This window comes from Cucurbita moschata, unplaced genomic scaffold (assembly GCF_002738365.1).
Source record: "Cucurbita moschata cultivar Rifu unplaced genomic scaffold, Cmos_1.0 Cmo_Scf00008, whole genome shotgun sequence".
Taxonomy (NCBI): Eukaryota; Viridiplantae; Streptophyta; class Magnoliopsida; order Cucurbitales; family Cucurbitaceae; genus Cucurbita; species Cucurbita moschata.
The window spans coordinates 4,763,261-4,779,487 of record NW_019268524.1 but is presented as its reverse complement, the minus strand read 5'-3'; the positions used below and the strand labels follow the sequence as shown (position 1 = coordinate 4,779,487).

The window sequence follows — 16,227 nt, the reverse complement described above, 5'->3', positions numbered from 1 at the left end:
AAAAAAAAAAAAAAAAAAAAAAAAAAAAAAAACAGAATGATTGCGGGACAACTGGGAAGGGCAGTAATCTGGTGAAACGCTAGACCAGTTGCCACGTAGGCGTACGGAGATGGCGTTAGAGAGAGAGAGAGAGAGTTCAGGTGGTTTCACGTGGCAAATGTTCATCATGGACCACAGGACGCCACGTAGGATGGAGTTCGAATCTTCAGGCTCTTCGGCATTTGCTGACACGTCACCACAAAATCCCAGGAAGCGGAAAAGAAATATCTCGGAGAGCGAGTCACTCAAATCGACTCCACAAGATATCCAAAATTTATAAATATATAAAAATAAATAATATTTTAAACTCTCCATGAGAAGTCGACACGTGACAACATGGTTGCCGTATGAGTGGTAGACGCCGAGTCAGTAGAAAATGGAGAAATGATCCTGTGCCAACCGCTTCAAATCACCAACCCCACAGGATTACGCCACGTGTTAGTTCTGTAGCAGGTGGAAGGAATCTGAGCCTGATTAGTCCACGTTGATGGCTCCCGAGAAGCGGTTTAAAGATATTTTGTATTTGAGCTGGGGAGTGAAATATCTGAAATAGCCCTGAGAAATAATTATTTTTATTTATGTAAAAAATGGTGGTATTTAGAGCGAAGATTAAGGGCAGTTCCCCTAATGTAAGGATCTTGTACTTTCCCCTTCCTCTCCTTTTATTCTTGGCCATTTCATTTCATTCCGATTGAACTGATCGAAGAGAAAAAAAAGACGATCGAGAAGAAGAAATCAGAGGCTGAGAAATCGAAGAGGAAGATCGGGGAATCGGAGATTTTGAACAAGAAATGATGAAGTGCGAGCTGTGTGGGCAGCTAGCGAGGACTTTCTGTGAGTCCGATCGGGCGAACCTATGTTGGGACTGCGATGAGAAGGTTCACTGTGCTAATTTTCTCGTTGCTAAGCATTCTAGGAGTCTTCTATGTCGTGCGTGTCAGTCGCCGACTCCATGGACGGCATCTGGTCGGAAGCTTACGCCTACGGTTTCTGTGTGTGAGGGATGTGTTGAAGTCCATTGTGGTAAATGGGAGCAAGGTGGATTTCAAGAGCGCCGTAGAGATAACGAGGTGGAAGTTAATGGTGGTGATGATTTTGACGATGGTGAAGGTTTCGGGAGTTATGAGGGAGGTGATAGTGAGGATGCTGATGAGGATGACGATGAGGAGGAGGAGGAGGAGGAGGAAGCAGAAGAGGATGAAGATGGAGAAAACCAGGTGGTTCCGTGGTCTTGTGCGTCTTCTTCGACGCCACCACCACCACCGACAGTGACTTCTAGCAGCGAGGGCGAGATGTCAGCTTGCGCTGGTGGCGTATCGAAGCGGAGGAGAGAGTACGACGTCGATCTCGATTCCGATGTATGTATTTATGGATTTTTCTTCTTTTGCTGCTTTCTTTTCTTTTATGTTCTTATTTTCCTTGTCTGTGCGGAAGGAAAACGTTGTGGATTTGGAATCCCTTTGTCCGCTCATTTGCTTGTCTAGAATCGGTGTTTTCAAAATATGATAGCGATTTCGGTTTTCTTAGTGAGTGAAGACTCAAGATTAGAGCCGAATCTCTCTATTTCATAAACGATACGAATTTCATCCTTTAGAACCTATGATTTTGCACATAATCATTTTTGATATCCCGATCTGAAACATCATCAACATTCTCTGAGTTGTTAATTTCCCAGTGATCCAAACAGGATTTTAATAATCGTTTGCCGTTTGAATGCAGGACGAATTCGAGTGTTCTTCTGCTCAACAAGGAACCAGGCCTTCTTACAACGACGAAGCGACTTCCTCTACTTCCCACAGGCCACCGAAGCAAGCAAGAGTTACAGGACCGACCCAATCAGCCAGCATCATCCCCGATGATGAAGCTCGTAAAGCAGATTTAAAATCCACAGCTGTCATTAGATCGATCCAGAGTCTCCAGAATCGTCTGCCCACCGGTATCAACGATGCTTCCAAACTGATTTTTGGGATATGCAAAATTAGCAGAGATCAGAATCGTTGATCCTTCACTAACAACACAACGGAGGTAGCTAGGTTTTTGAAATCCTTTTGGGTTTCATCTTTTTTCATTTTTTCTTTTTTTCACTAATGTTCTGTCCTGATCGATTAATTCTAGGATTATATTTGTTTACTCAACTATGTACAACCTGGAATACCCCTCTATTTTCCATTAGATCATCTGTTATCATTTGTGAAGCCTTGTCATGTTTAGCCAGATATTAATTCACTGAACCACATTCTATTAACAGATTTCTCTACACTTCATGAGTCTTTTGCTGATCCATATCTCAGTCAATGTTAGTTAGTTGTTCATAGGAGAGGTTCTCCCGTTTTGGTTGAGTTTTGTAGGTCTCCCACGACCAGGAGATATGAACATGAATGGTTTCAAAACTAGAATCATTACTAAACCCATATCACCATATCTCTTTTAGAAGCCATCGTCATCATCTCCCACAACCCAACATTTTTTTAGGTCCAGGAAGCCACTTTTAGGGATTATTTTGCATATTCAAGATCGAACTGAAAGTAATCATATCTCCTGATATTATTTAATCTCCTCCAATCCTCCTTTTGCTGCCTGTCTATGATTAAAATAGTAAGATCATGGCCGACCTTGTGTTTGATGGAATCTCCATGGCCATATTCTTTAAGCGCAGCATCTCCATCTTCTGGGAAGTATCTTAGATGGGTCTGTTTGGGTAAAAACCCTCGACTTTTCCAACTTTTCCAATCCATAGTCTTCAAACCTGGGGCCAGGTGTCGATAAAGAATGGTCCTTGTTTCTTATTGAATTGCTTGCCAATTCCTTTTAGGTCATGTCCATTGGATTATTGAGTGGCTCAAATCTTCTCACTATTTAGACTTCCCTGTTCAAAACCATGACTAGATTCAGGCCATGGCCATGGGTTGACTCCAATCCCTTGATGTTAACAGATATTTCAAACAATTTCCACGATACCCATTTGCCTTTTAGAAGACCATCTTTAGCCATAAGTTTTGATTAGAGGAGGAGGGAGAGAGAGAAAAAGAGAACGAGGGGTTCCACTTTGAAAAAGGATAGAGCTTTCCTTGCCACTCGTTTATTGAATGATGCCTTGAAATATCAGCTGCCAAGGGATATTTGTGTGGTTGAGTGTGTGTTGGCGTAGTAGCTGAAATGTATTTTTTTAGGCTGTGTCTTGCTTATATGAGACAAGCAGCAGGTGGATAGTTATAGTCAATTGATGTTAGGTATCCATAATTTTCTTCAATAAATCAAATTAATTGTGGGTTTTGGTTATTTCTTGAGTTTACACTCGTTTTTTGAGGAAGAAATGAGTCCACAGCAGGAACTGGTTGTTGGAATTCAACATGATTGAGTTTGGTGTTACTTTTTTCTGGTCAGCCAAACTGGATTTTTTTGTTGAAGATTATCATTTTAGATCTGTTGAGACTGAGCCTTGCTTTCTTTATAAGTTATATCTCCTCTGGGTTCCTTTTGGTTTTTCCTTTGGGTAAATTTTTTTTGCCTCCCGAATTGTTTTGAGGGTGGAATGAAATTTTTTTTTTTCAAAAAAGTGTGGAATCTTCTCCCTAGTTGACCTCGTTTTAAAGTTATGAGGGCATACCCTTGAAGGAAAAGTTTAAAAAGAATCACCAACGAGATCCCACGTTGGCAAGACATATATTTGAAACAATCACTAACGAGATCCCACATCTAGACGCTTACAAACCATATAGATGAAAGAATCACTACAAATAGAATTGTGATGTTGGGATTGTGGGTGGAGACGCTATATTTTGGTAGGTAAATTATCGCCTAAAGAATCATTGTATGCCCCCGAAGGTTATTGACGTGAGATGGATCTAGAAAAGGGGTTGGACTAAGTATTTAATTTAATCTAATTAAAATAATTTTATTTCAGAATTAAGGTAGAATATTTGAAAATTGATTATTGGAATTCAAACGAAAATGAAATAAAATATAAAAAATTAAAGTTAGGACATAAAATTGAATTTATATTTTACTAAAAATATGTAATTTATAAAAAAGGAAGAAAAAAAAAAAAAAAAAGCTAAAATTTTCAACCATAGAAAAGATATGTGGCAGCCTTAATCAGCTGTTGTCAGATACGATACGATATGTCTTGAATTTCTAAACGTTTCTTTTAAGAAGTTGAAAATATCAAACCTTTATTTAAAATATTGTCTAATTTCTAAATAAAAATAAAGGCAATTAAATTTTTAACTAAAACCAAATACAGAAAAGCTTTATCTTTATAACTTAGTAAATCGATTTTTGTACTTTTTAAATTTGATAATATTTTTTGGATTTATTTGAGAATTAGAACGTGTTTTTAAAATATAAAAATAAAAAATTGTGATGGATCAAACATAATTTTAAAAAATAAAAGGGTTAAGACAAAAAAATAATAATAATAATAAAAAATTCATAAAATAAAAAATTAGGTATCCAAATGTCTAAATCAAACCCACTTAAAGCGTTTAACAATAAAAAAAAATGCTCATTAATATTTAAAATAATAATAATAATGGAAGCTACTGTTTGATAGACTTAAAATACCCTAACTTATTTAGAGTTAAAATTTAATAAATTAAAAGTTTATTAAAATTAATTTACACTTATATGTATAAACGGAAACATTTGTGGGCAAATATTTATTATTATTTTTTATTATGTATTTTGAGACTTATTTAAAAAATAATAATTTAACAAAAAGATTGAAATATTGGACATGAATTAAAAATTAAAATATTATTGAGTTGTAACATATGGGCAAATCATTATTTTATTTTATTTTATTTATTTATTTAAAAAGAAAAAGTAGGATTAGCCGGTATTGGGATGGGATAAGGGGACCAAAGGATAAAGTTATGGGTCAAAAATTGGATACCCCAAAGTCCTAACTTATCACATCCCATAAATTTCAATCAATTTAACTTCATATATATATATATATATATATAAACCCTAAAGCCTTGAGGCTTGGATTTTGCTTATGAATCTAAATATGGAAATGGGTTTCAATCATTTTATCCACGAGGCTTTACAATTGAAAAAACTATATAATTTTATAATTCATTGTATTCTATTTTCAATATTTCCGAGGTGGAAAGAATTTCCCTCGTCTAGTTCTTCAAGGTAATGTCCTATGCTTGCTTTTTGCATGTACAAAAAAAAAAAAAGGCATCATTATTGAACAGAGTGATATGCAACGTAGATAGACAAATCATTATCATCATCTGACAAGAACAAGTGGCTGAAAAAGAAGGATAAAAAGAGAGAAAAGTACTGAATTTCCAATACTTTCAAATTTATCCTTCCAGGATAGCATGAAGACAAATGCAGACGTTCTTACATGTATTCTCAATCAAAAAATTAGATTGAAGTATGTACTAGTTCTACGTTGGATTGAGTTGCAAGTATGTACTACAATAATACTAAGAGTTTTCCCGACCCCCGTACCTAACAACTATTACCAATATCCATCCAACATCGAGAACTAGATAGAGTGGTTTATGGGAGTAATTTTAAGAAGGGGATGGCAAAAGCATTGAATGAAGGGGGTTTATGGGAGTAATTTTAAGAAGGGGGTGACAAAAGCATTGAATGAAGGGGGTTTATGGGAGTACTTTTAAGAAGGGGATGACAAAAGCATTGAATGAAGGGGGTAAGGGGAGATTTTTGGCATTGGAGAACAAAGGAAGTGGGGGTATATTTCACAATTCAACCACTGATGAGAAAAAGAAGCAACATATGAAATTTGTTCCAAGATTTCAGGAATTAGAAAGAAGATAATTAAACGTGGCAAAAGAGCGACAAAATGTTAATTGATGATATGAAAACAATAAAACAATTTGAAAAGGGGCAGACATCAACTTCAAATCATTCACACAATATTATTTTCTTATTCACCGGTTTCTTCATCTCGGATAACAGGGGATAGGGGCTCTGTTATTCAGACTCAAAACCCATAATCCACTTTGATTCTCACCTAATCACCATGGCAGCCCAGCTTTTCAACACAAACTACATCAACAAATACAACCAAAATTAAACGAGGATATACACACAACAGATTATATCAAACTTAAGGATATGATCGGAGGTAGGTATGAATATCATCGTTTTGCTTCGTTTTCAGTACGATGATCAATAATAATGAAAACCCAGTTTTAGTTGCATAGATATAAAGACAATCCTTACTTGCATCAGTCTCTGATGTGGATATTACCAGCTAAACACCTGTGGAAGTAAACAGGGACAACATGCTGTCATTTCTTGATATCATTTTACAAAGTCAAACAGAACACAACAAAGCTCGGATATTGTAGTCTTGTAGACTACAAAGAACAAATATAATCCACATAAATTAGTTTGGATATCAGATCAATATAATCCATACATTCGTTAGCCTATACCCCTATAGAAAAACTTGGCTTCTTTCAATAAGAGAGACACTTTTCAACCTTCCCCTAAAAATGTCTGAGGTTAAGGCAAGCCTGAGAATAAAATGGGAAACAGAAGAACCTTGCACCCCACAAGTTTGCACACCAAGCAAGGTCACAAGTTCACCTAACATATATTCTCTGTTTATAAGAAATCAAGCGTCCCAGGAGAACAATCAAAGAATGTACGAGTATATATATACATATAGAAAACAGTCCAACACGGAAGGGACTCCAACCTGAAGGATAAGACAAAGTTGATAGTTATAAAAAGCTTTATTAACCAAGGCCCAAAGAGAGGTATCGAACCTAACAGCCTCCCATAGCTCCACGTGCCTCTAAAAAGCCTACCATTCCTCTCGAGCCGAATCTCCAAGAAAAAATGGAAAATAAGCATGGCAGCCAAAGAAGGCCGCATTCTCCCTTGGGGAGACAACAAAATTTCCTCCATCCAAGCCTTACAATCCTTGTTCCATGATAACAAGACTCCAAAAGCATCCTCGAATGTGGACGATATTGACTAAGCATAAAGTACAACCCAAAGGATATAATCAAGGTTCTTAGATGCAACTTTGCAATGGGAGCACCTTAGCAGCCCCCTAAGGAATGGTGAATCTCTGCACACAGTCTAAGGTGTTTACCCTTCCATTCAGGACTTGTCTGGCAAACAACATAACCTTCTTGGAGAACTAAATCTTTCCGAGAGAAGAAAACGAGAGAAGAAAACAAAAGGGTGATGGGAGAGGTGAGGCAGTTCGCAGAAGAAATAAGCGAATTCGAAGGGAAGCCCTAGGAAGGAGGAGAACAACGAAAATCTTCATGACCCTGAGGAATGAAGGAGCCCCTTAAAAGCAAGAACAAAGAGGCAGCATCCTATGACTCCCTATTACATACATTTAATACCGGGATATCTGAATCCTATCTTGATTGGCCAAAGAATCCTCCCTCCCAGATTAGAAGAAGACGTTGTTGTCACTATATTGCAAGCAAGTAGTGTATATCCTCCTTTAACCAAATCAGAGAACTGAACAAACTCTCACATGCTCAAGTCACATTTCACTGATCCCTCACTCGATCCTTCCTCTGGAAGGTTCAGAAAAATAAAAATGACTAAAGAAAAATACTCAGTGAGCAACTTTCACACTTTAAAACACATTTTCCTTCCAAAGTATTTACTAAGAACACGAAAAAAACAAGCAAATTAAGGATCACAAAATTCTCGATCAAAACATGCATGTTTATTCATTGATAATGCCATCAATCAATCATGAGTTCATAACAATCACTTAAAAAGTGTGGAACTCATGTAAGTGAATAACTTCACACACTAATTTATATTTCGAAAGAATGAGAGCTACATAATTTGATAGTAAAAGAATGTAATTAATAGCTGAAAATTTTTGCCTCGAGTAATAATAACTAACAGAGTACAAGAACTGTTGGCTGTTCTTTGTCACAAATGGTAAAGCAAAATATTGAAATTCCCCATTTATTTCTCTGTCTTCCTCTGTTATTTTATAGAACCCACGCACAATGAGTGTAAAACCTAACTTTGCTGCCTACAACTTACTCTCGGTCCTAAATTATTATATTTTAAAAGTCACAAAATGTTGGATTTAAAAGCCTATGCTTCCCGAAAACGTCCGGGTCGAAATATGGCTTTCAAATTAAGTTCTGAATGAGTGGATGCTGCCAAATGGAGTGGCGATGCCATACGTAAAAAGGAAGAGACTCGTAGAATGGCAGAGGCAAATAGAGCTTTTGCACATTTTCGTTAATCCATGAACAGGATCTACCTCTTTCTTTCAAAAAGAATTAATACAATTGAGCCAATGTGTCAAAGATCACAATCAAACTTCATCCACAACAGTGCTTCTCTAAATTTAGCTTAAACCAATACAAATGTTTAAATTGACCAGAAGGAATTAAAGATAAATCAATATATATATATATATATATATATATATATATATAACACGTATATCTACACCTATGCATTAGAATGCAATAAATAAATATTCAACTAAAATTTTATACTATCTAAATTTCAAATAAATTTCCTGCCAAACGATAATTTCTCTTCTTTTACAAAGGGTGACAAAATGTAATTTCTTTTCAAACCTATCTTTGATAGGTTATTTCAAACAAAGTTCAAGTCGTTCAAGATTATTTTTAAACAATGGGTAATATATACGCCATTTTAACCAAAATAAATCAAATAAAATAAAATAATCCATTACAAAAGAAAAATATAATAAAATAAACTTATATATGTTCAGTCATCAAGAGGGACTTGAGACTCCAAACAATCAATTCATAATTCATAAAACACAATTTTCCATTTGAAAGTAAATAAAAAAAATTAAAATATAAAAAATAGTAAACTTTTGGGTGGTGCATTAAGAACACGGGGATAGGAAGAATAAAAACATAAAGATCGCTCCCAATATTTTAACATGCAAGGGAATGATAAATTTCCATCTTCGGCAGAAACAGGGCGTACTCGCACATCCATTCACGATAACAGGCACTTGAATCAATAAACTAGCATTTATACTACAACAATAAATACAGGCAGTCTCTAGAACAAAATTTGGCTGTGCACCATAACCATGAGCTCCTACTAACTATCAAACCATGCTTATATTTCTTTGATCAAATATTAATGGATTCACTTATTAAAATGCAATATAAATAAACCACCAACTTTTCTCCTAAAAAAGTAAAAAGTTTAAGTTGGCGAGTTCTATTATTTTCTCTATAGTATCTTTCAAGTCTCAACTCCCCCAAATACCATGTAAATAGTTGGTGGCTTCTTATATCAGGCTGTTGTATGTCCCTTTCATATTCTTTCAAATTATTTTAAGAAAGTTGGATTCTCGTGGAAAAGAAATAAGTACCATGTTAATGCAAGAGTAATAGCATACATAAATTTAAATTGTTGCTTCCACAATCTTCCAATTAGTGCAACAAAAGCAAACTGATAGTTAGAAAAGGATTTGGATAATTTACACCATGATTAGGCAACTATAATAATATGCTCCCATAAAAGAGGAAAAGATCAACCCCCACAAAGAACTTATCAAATCTTTCTAATCAAAAGGTAGAAAGATCAGCTCTAATAAACTTCACAAAGAGATTTAGATTTTGCTTTGAAAGGATGACAGCTGAAGCCAGTTTAAAGAAAGCTATTCATAATCATTGAAAGAACAAAATGCTTATCAAAAGAGAGATGGCCCAAGATTCTTCATTATATTTGCAAACTAAGCACCAATTACGGGGAAAGACAACTGTATCCAAAATCCAACATGAAAACATTTACTTTCTTAGGGCTATAAACATTCCAAGTCCATTTGCGAAGGTATGGATCAGGATACAAAAATGCTTGGGAATATCTAGCAAAAAGCACTTACAACTGAAATTATCTGAGAGGAAGGAGGTAGCAACTACTAATGAGTAATGAGGTCTGTAAGTGATATCCATTTGGCAGTCTCATGATTGTTGAAGCTCCTTTCGAAGGCTAAATCACAAGAAGACAACTTAAATTTCCACACAAGATTGATAAGATACTTTTTACTGTTTGAGTATCCTTGCGATTGTCAATCCAAAGATCCTCCTAGAATTTGATGTTTTCAATATTGCCTCACAACCAACTTATTCAGTCTACAAGAAGATTCTTCATTTAAAATAGTCCTTCCACAAACCTTTAGAATGTTTGACAAGGAAAGGCCTAGACCGCCAATCTCCTTATAAACTTTGTATTTAGAAGTCACCGCTTTCCTCCAAACAGCATTTTTCGCACAGGAGAATCCACAAAGTGATTTAGTAAGATGATATTGAATCTTGTATTACCTATTCTAAGACCCCTAAGAAAATCTATTGTCTTATTTTTTTCCAGTTGACTAAATATGCACCTCCTTCCTTCATGTTACAATCCCAATTTAAATATCTTATAAGCTTCTCAATGCTATAGACGCCTTTCTTAGACATGAGAGAAACAGACATCTAGCAAGTTGGAACTTGGGAGGGTGATGAAAAGAAAGAATAATACTCGAAAGAGTTAATGTATCTTCTTTAGGAAGGACTGAGCTCTTCCAATCCACCCTCTCCATCTAGGGACAAGATGTTTAGCTTCAAGGGTAGAACACAAGAAACTCTAGCCAACATCATAAAGATCTTTTTTTAAGATCAAATTTCAACTCCAAGTAATGTCTTCTGAATATCAAACACACAGCATGTACATTTGGGGAATCAGCCATGTTCCCAATGAGGCAGGCAAAGGAACTTTGCGAAAACATAGGTCACTCGAGACAAGAAGAACTTTGAACTGTCATTATCAGAATTTAAGCACCCATGGAACATTAAAAGAAGAATTTAAGAGGCATCTCATAATAATTTTACTCATTTTCCTAATATCCCGAAGGTCATGATCACCAAATCCCAGTTTCCCATATATTGAGAGTAAATCCGCAACCGCAATGCTCTCTAAATAGAAGTTACGAGATGTACTACGCATAAGATTCAAAAGTACTCAGGAGATTATAATAACATTGCGATAATCGCTTCTAGTTTTAGAAATCAAGCAAAGACCATCATCAGTAACAAGGTAAAAACCAATCTCAGGGAACAGAGATGCCTGACCTTTCGGCTCCACTTTCTCTGCTGCAGATTTTTTCTGGGCGTCATCGTCCTTTTTCGCTACAGCTACAGAACCGCTACCGATCCCAACATCTTTCTCATCAGGAAAACGCACCACCACTACAGGACAAGCGCAATGATGCACACAATAATCGCTAACGCTCCCGAGCCCACTGTCATTTCCACGCTTCGCAGCACCAAAACCCCGACTGCCCATGATCAGGGCATTCAGCCCCAATCTCTCCACTTCCAAACAAAGTCTCTCTCTCATATCATGATCCTTCACTATGTGAATCTTGTACGGAATCTGAACATCTTTCAAAGGCTTAGCTAAATCGGCAGCTTTGGAGGCAGTAAATGCATCGAAATCGTCCTCCATTTTACGTTTGGAGCGCTCGGTGCGGTTCTGCGGATGACTGTTTTCAGAATTCGCAGCATCCTGATCGTCGGGATAATCACCGGGGGTATCGAGAGTAATGTCGATAGAGCCCCAATCGGCGCCAAAGAGGACGGAAGTAGGGCTAACATGGAGGAGAATAACAGCATCACCAGGGCGAATGTAGTGTTGAACAGCCCAATGAACAGCATAAGCACTCTCCTCGGAAAGGTCAACAGCCACCCCAATCTTACGGCGGGCACCAGCAGTGGGGGTGGGGGTGGCGACGGGAGTAGAGGTGGAGTGATGGCGAGGGGAGGCAGGATGGTGAATTTTGATGTTGGGTAGTTGCGGGTCAGGTTCTAAGGAGGGATTTCGAAGATGGTTCAGAGAATCCATGGAGAAATCAAATTTTGGGATAGAGAAATTCTGAGAAATGGAAGAACAGCAGAAATTATGGAAGAACAGGTCAGAAGAATGGAGGAGTAAAATAGAAGAAATGGAAGATTTGAGAGAATGTTTAGAGGAGAAATTTGTTTGAATGGGCTGTTCTTAATGGGCTTAATCACGGGCCTCTCCTAATTTATGGGCCCATGTTTTTTGAGAATATATATATATATATATATATATATATATATATATATATATTTTTTTTTTTTTTTTTTTTTAACTTTTTACTTTTTTTTATGTTATTTTTAAAATGGCACTTAATATCAGGTTTTTTTTCTTTCTTGAAATAATTGATTTTTTATGTATATATTACATTAAAAATAATTATGTTGGTTTGAACCCCGATCATGCAATTTTACGTCGAAAATGAAATACGTGCATTTGTTATATTGAATTGAGGAAAATAGTTACTCAACCGAATAAGGACACTATTAAGTCAACCAACTCAAAACCTTGATAATATAATGGGCCTATATGAAAATCTCTTCTCGATGATGGAGGACGCTTACTATGAGATCCCACATTGGTTGGAGAGAAGAACGAAGAGCATTTCTTATAAGAGTGTGAGAACTTTTCCTTAACATACGCATTTTAAAACTATGAAGCTGACGACGATACATAATAGGCCAAAGTAGACAATACTTGCTAGCAATGAGCTTGAGCTGTTACACTTACGATCAATAAAGTAAGCTGAAGTTGACAAGGTAGGGGCTGAGAGATGGATTGCCAAAAGCTCTACTAAAGATGCGTGAATAAACCTCGTTGGCAACCCGAGAATTCTTATAGAATTATCGTGGTAAATAACTAATGACGTGTCAAATTGTGGTAGAAAAAAGTATGTCCAAAGGGAGAAGTACAAATTCTTCCCTTCATATTGGAAAGAAATTCATAGTTACTCACAAAAACTTGGGCTCTAAGGAAAGCATCAAAACAGGTAAGTCAAAAGAGTAATATCCTCCAAACTCTGTTCCTAATCCATTACCTACCTTTATTGCTTGATTTAGAGACCGTTTCCGACAGAAAAACAAATGAATACATAAGATTTTCAGAAATTGCTCTCAAGTCTAGTCTCACAAATATGGCAGAGGGAATTCTAAATGATAGAAGAAATAGTTTGGTTCTAGTAGCATCAAATCTCAACCCCATTCAAAAGTACATTGTGAGATCTCACATCGATTGGAGAGGGGAACGAGTGTCAACGAAGACGTTGGGTCCCTAAGGGGAGTGGATTGTGAGATCCCGCATTGGTTGGAGAGGGAACCTAACCATTCTTTATAAAGGTGTAGAAACCTCTCTCGAGCAAACGTGTTTTAAAAATCTTGAAAGAAAGCTAAAAAAAAACAATATCTACTAGCGGTGAGCTTGGGTTGTTCCAAACCCCAAACCTTCTCTACTATGAAAGTGTAAGGTGTTATGTCCATAAGGGAGGATAAGCAACCATGTGCACCCTTGCCACCCACAAAATTATGCTAACCTACCAGCCAATTCACAATTGATACCAACCACCGGGTATTTCTCCCACAATTCATTCTAAACCAAAAATGAAACCAACCATGTGAACAATCATATCTAGCAAAAGAGTCCTCAGACCCATCGTCGTAGGAAATCATTGAAACGTCAAATACACATAGCAATCGGAACTTGAATACAAATATCATAATATGCATCGAGTATAATTCACTAAAAATGTAAAAATTTGCTCCTAAAGATAAAGAAAAACTTGCATTCATAGTACATAGATGATAGAACAAAACATGAGTTAACAGCAGTAACTGCGACCCCTGCTTCCGAAATATGGTAAGCTGGATCTACTAGTTTATTACATATATAATAAACAAGTTAAAAGTTACATTCCACCTAAAATATTGACAGTAGAAGCTCTTACCTAGGTTGCCAAGTTATGTTCTTTTCGATATTAAGTCCTTCTATCTTCCTTCCCCAAATTGGATGTAGAGAGATTAGAAAAGGAAAAAAAAAACAACCAAAACAAAAACATTCATATTATGTCAGTAAATGAATCCATGTTTGTGTATGAATATTTCTCTAATCTCCCATCATTAGTAGTGTGAGATCCTACATCGGTTGGAGAGAGGAACGAAACATTCTTTATATGGGTGTGGAAACTTCTCCCTAGCAAATGCATTGTAAAACCGTGAGGCTGACGACGAGACATAACGGGTCAAAGTGGACAATATCTGCTAGCGGTGGGCTTGAGCTGTTACAAATGGTATCAGAACTAGGCACCGAGCAGTGTGCCAGCGATGACGCTAGGCCCTCAAGGGGGGGATTGTGAGATCCCACATCGGTTAGAGAGGGGACTGAAGCTGTAATGCCCCTAATTTTCTCTACCCTAATTAGCGACGTTACCTTATACTCGTCAAATCAACAGGACAAGAGTTCACATGGAACAATCTCAATAACGAAAATGCATTCATCAATTTAAGCAGTTCATACCTAGGAAAACAATTGCGACAACCTAGCCTAGAAGTAATCAACAGAGACTAGAGAAAACAATTCGCAAAACTAAGAACCCAAGAGATTCCAACCGGCGCTACGACACAACAAACCCTCCTCAAGATTTCCATGGCCCTTCGCCTCATCCACCGTCACCCGTACATGGGAGCCTTGCCCTTTCCTGAAAAATATTGGTAGCACGTGGCTTGAGTATTATATAAAATACCCAGTAAGTCGCCCCATTGTTGGGGTTAAGCATATATTCATACATTCGAATACAAGCAGTCGCACACAATACATCTACATGTCGCACACGATACACATACATGACGCACGCAACACACATACATGTCACACAGGATACCCATATATGTCGCACATCGTTACCGTACATGCCGCACAATGTTAGAAGAACGAAACTGAGAGAGAGGTTTGTCTTCCATTCCTTCCCATGGCCTTAGGCCCTTGCCTTGTCCAGGCGGGGGTGGATGCATGGTAATTTCCCACACATGGCCCACGTGTGTGACTGTGGGCCCACCAGGCAAGCTCGCAAGCGAACTCCCTGGGCCTGGCTTGGTCGGGTATGTATGACATACAATACCGGACGCCACGGACAAAGGAGGGCCTGCATGATATCGTGGCGAACACAATATCGAATATACGTATCCATACCATCAGTAGCATAACGGGGGAGTGCCCCAAGTACATAACCATAGCGTGCATGAGGTTCTTAAGGTTTACCTCCATGGCATTACACCTACGACGCTCCATCCCCTCGCCGCATTACATAGCATAACCGGGTTCACAGTAGGCAAGCATAACATAGCATAACCGGGTCCACATTGAGCAAGCATATCCTAGCATACTAGTCATCTTATTCATGGCATGTGGGGTTCTCATTACAATCATGACATGTCAATCAAGCTCATCATACATACAGGGCGACAAAACGCGTCACAACATCATATTCATAAACATGGCATACATAGCAATTCACTGCAAGAATCACATACATAAACAAAGCATGCATATAGCATTTCACGGCAAGAAACATCTAACCTAGCATACAGCAACAACATATGGTGCATGCAAGGGCCACAGGGCACGCACCAACATACATACATAACTAACGCCAACAGTAAGGTTACTTACCTCCTTGGCCTTGGCCGAAGTCACCCACAATGCTGACTCCAGCGCCTAACTACCTCCTATAAGATAACATGATACACTTAGAGCCCTTTCACAACTAGCTCTTATGCCTAGCTACCAAGGTACGTCCCTATCACAATCTATTTAATCACAATGGAGTTATACTGACCTCAGATGGCTGAAACAAGGGAGGGAATGGCTCCAGAAGGGTTAAAAACCTAAAAACCGAGATGCTATTCGAAGCCGCACAGCCGAGACGACCCGCGGAATGCCGAGGGTCGACCCGCGCCCACCGCTTCGTCTTCCCCGCCCGAACGCCTCAATAGCCCTATCACGGGCTTGGCTGCTGTCACCTGTGGAAGCGTCGTCGTTCGTCCATCTCCGGTGACGCGTCTGTCCTCCCTTGCCCGCCGTACACTAGCGCCTGCTCCTACCTAAAGCTCGCGGCGTTATTAAACCCGATCTGAAGTCTCGCGACGTTTTCGATCTCACCTAAACCCTTCGGCTCCTCCCTCACAGGTATGACAGTCACTCAAAAAGGAAAAGACGGCTACTAAGGTACCTAGGGTTTAATACGCATTAATACGCCTTGGCTGGCAAGGCATGCCTCACCAGAAATCCCATGATTTCCGGCGATTTCCGGCGAGATTTAAGGAGTTCCCCCCCCCCCCC

General features: G+C 38.0%; 3 protein-coding genes across 7 annotated transcripts in view; 1 reads left to right on the top strand and 2 right to left on the bottom strand.

Moving 5' to 3' along the window:
- The first annotated feature begins 649 nt into the window (after nt 1-649).
- Nucleotides 650-2,309, top strand: LOC111446633 (histone H3.v1-like). Its single transcript, XM_023085523.1, has 2 exons — nt 650-1,397; nt 1,759-2,309. The coding sequence occupies exons 1-2, from the start codon at nt 831-833 to the stop codon at nt 2,038-2,040; spliced, it is 849 nt and encodes a 282-aa protein (XP_022941291.1). The 5' UTR covers nt 650-830; the 3' UTR covers nt 2,041-2,309.
- A 3,421-nt stretch (nt 2,310-5,730) lies between these two features.
- LOC111446235 (universal stress protein PHOS32-like) lies at nt 5,731-12,008 on the bottom strand. The gene is made up of 3 exons (XM_023084960.1): nt 11,130-12,008; nt 6,247-6,285; nt 5,731-6,069 (listed from the first exon to the last, which is right to left on the bottom strand). The coding sequence occupies exons 1-2, from the start codon at nt 11,899-11,901 to the stop codon at nt 6,278-6,280; spliced, it is 780 nt and encodes a 259-aa protein (XP_022940728.1). The 5' UTR covers nt 11,902-12,008; the 3' UTR covers nt 5,731-6,069; nt 6,247-6,277.
- LOC111446236 (universal stress protein PHOS32-like) overlaps nt 5,731-16,227 on the bottom strand; it is a 12,537-nt gene continuing 2,040 nt past the window's right edge. Inside the window, exons 1-3 of one of the 5 annotated variants that reach the window (XR_002711038.1) lie at nt 15,725-16,201; nt 15,559-15,614; nt 14,350-14,587 (exon numbers count right to left, since the gene is read on the bottom strand). The gene's annotated coding sequence lies outside the window, so the exon portion shown is untranslated. Of the gene's footprint in view, nt 6,070-6,246; nt 6,286-13,658; nt 13,886-14,349; nt 14,588-15,558; nt 15,615-15,724; nt 16,202-16,227 lie in introns of those variants that run through there. The other 4 variants (XM_023084961.1, XM_023084965.1, XM_023084963.1 and 1 more) reach the window with 4 other exon arrangements.

Excerpts from the sequence above, each read along its gene's own strand:
- LOC111446235 (XM_023084960.1), bottom strand. The coding sequence starts at position 11,901 with ATGGATTCTCTGAACCATCTTCGAAATCCCTCCTTAGAACCTGACCCG.
- LOC111446633 (XM_023085523.1), top strand. The coding sequence starts at position 831 with ATGATGAAGTGCGAGCTGTGTGGGCAGCTAGCGAGGACTTTCTGTGAG. Across the intron at positions 1,398-1,758 it reads ACGTCGATCTCGATTCCGAT|GACGAATTCGAGTGTTCTTC; the intron begins GTATGTATTTAT and ends GTTTGAATGCAG.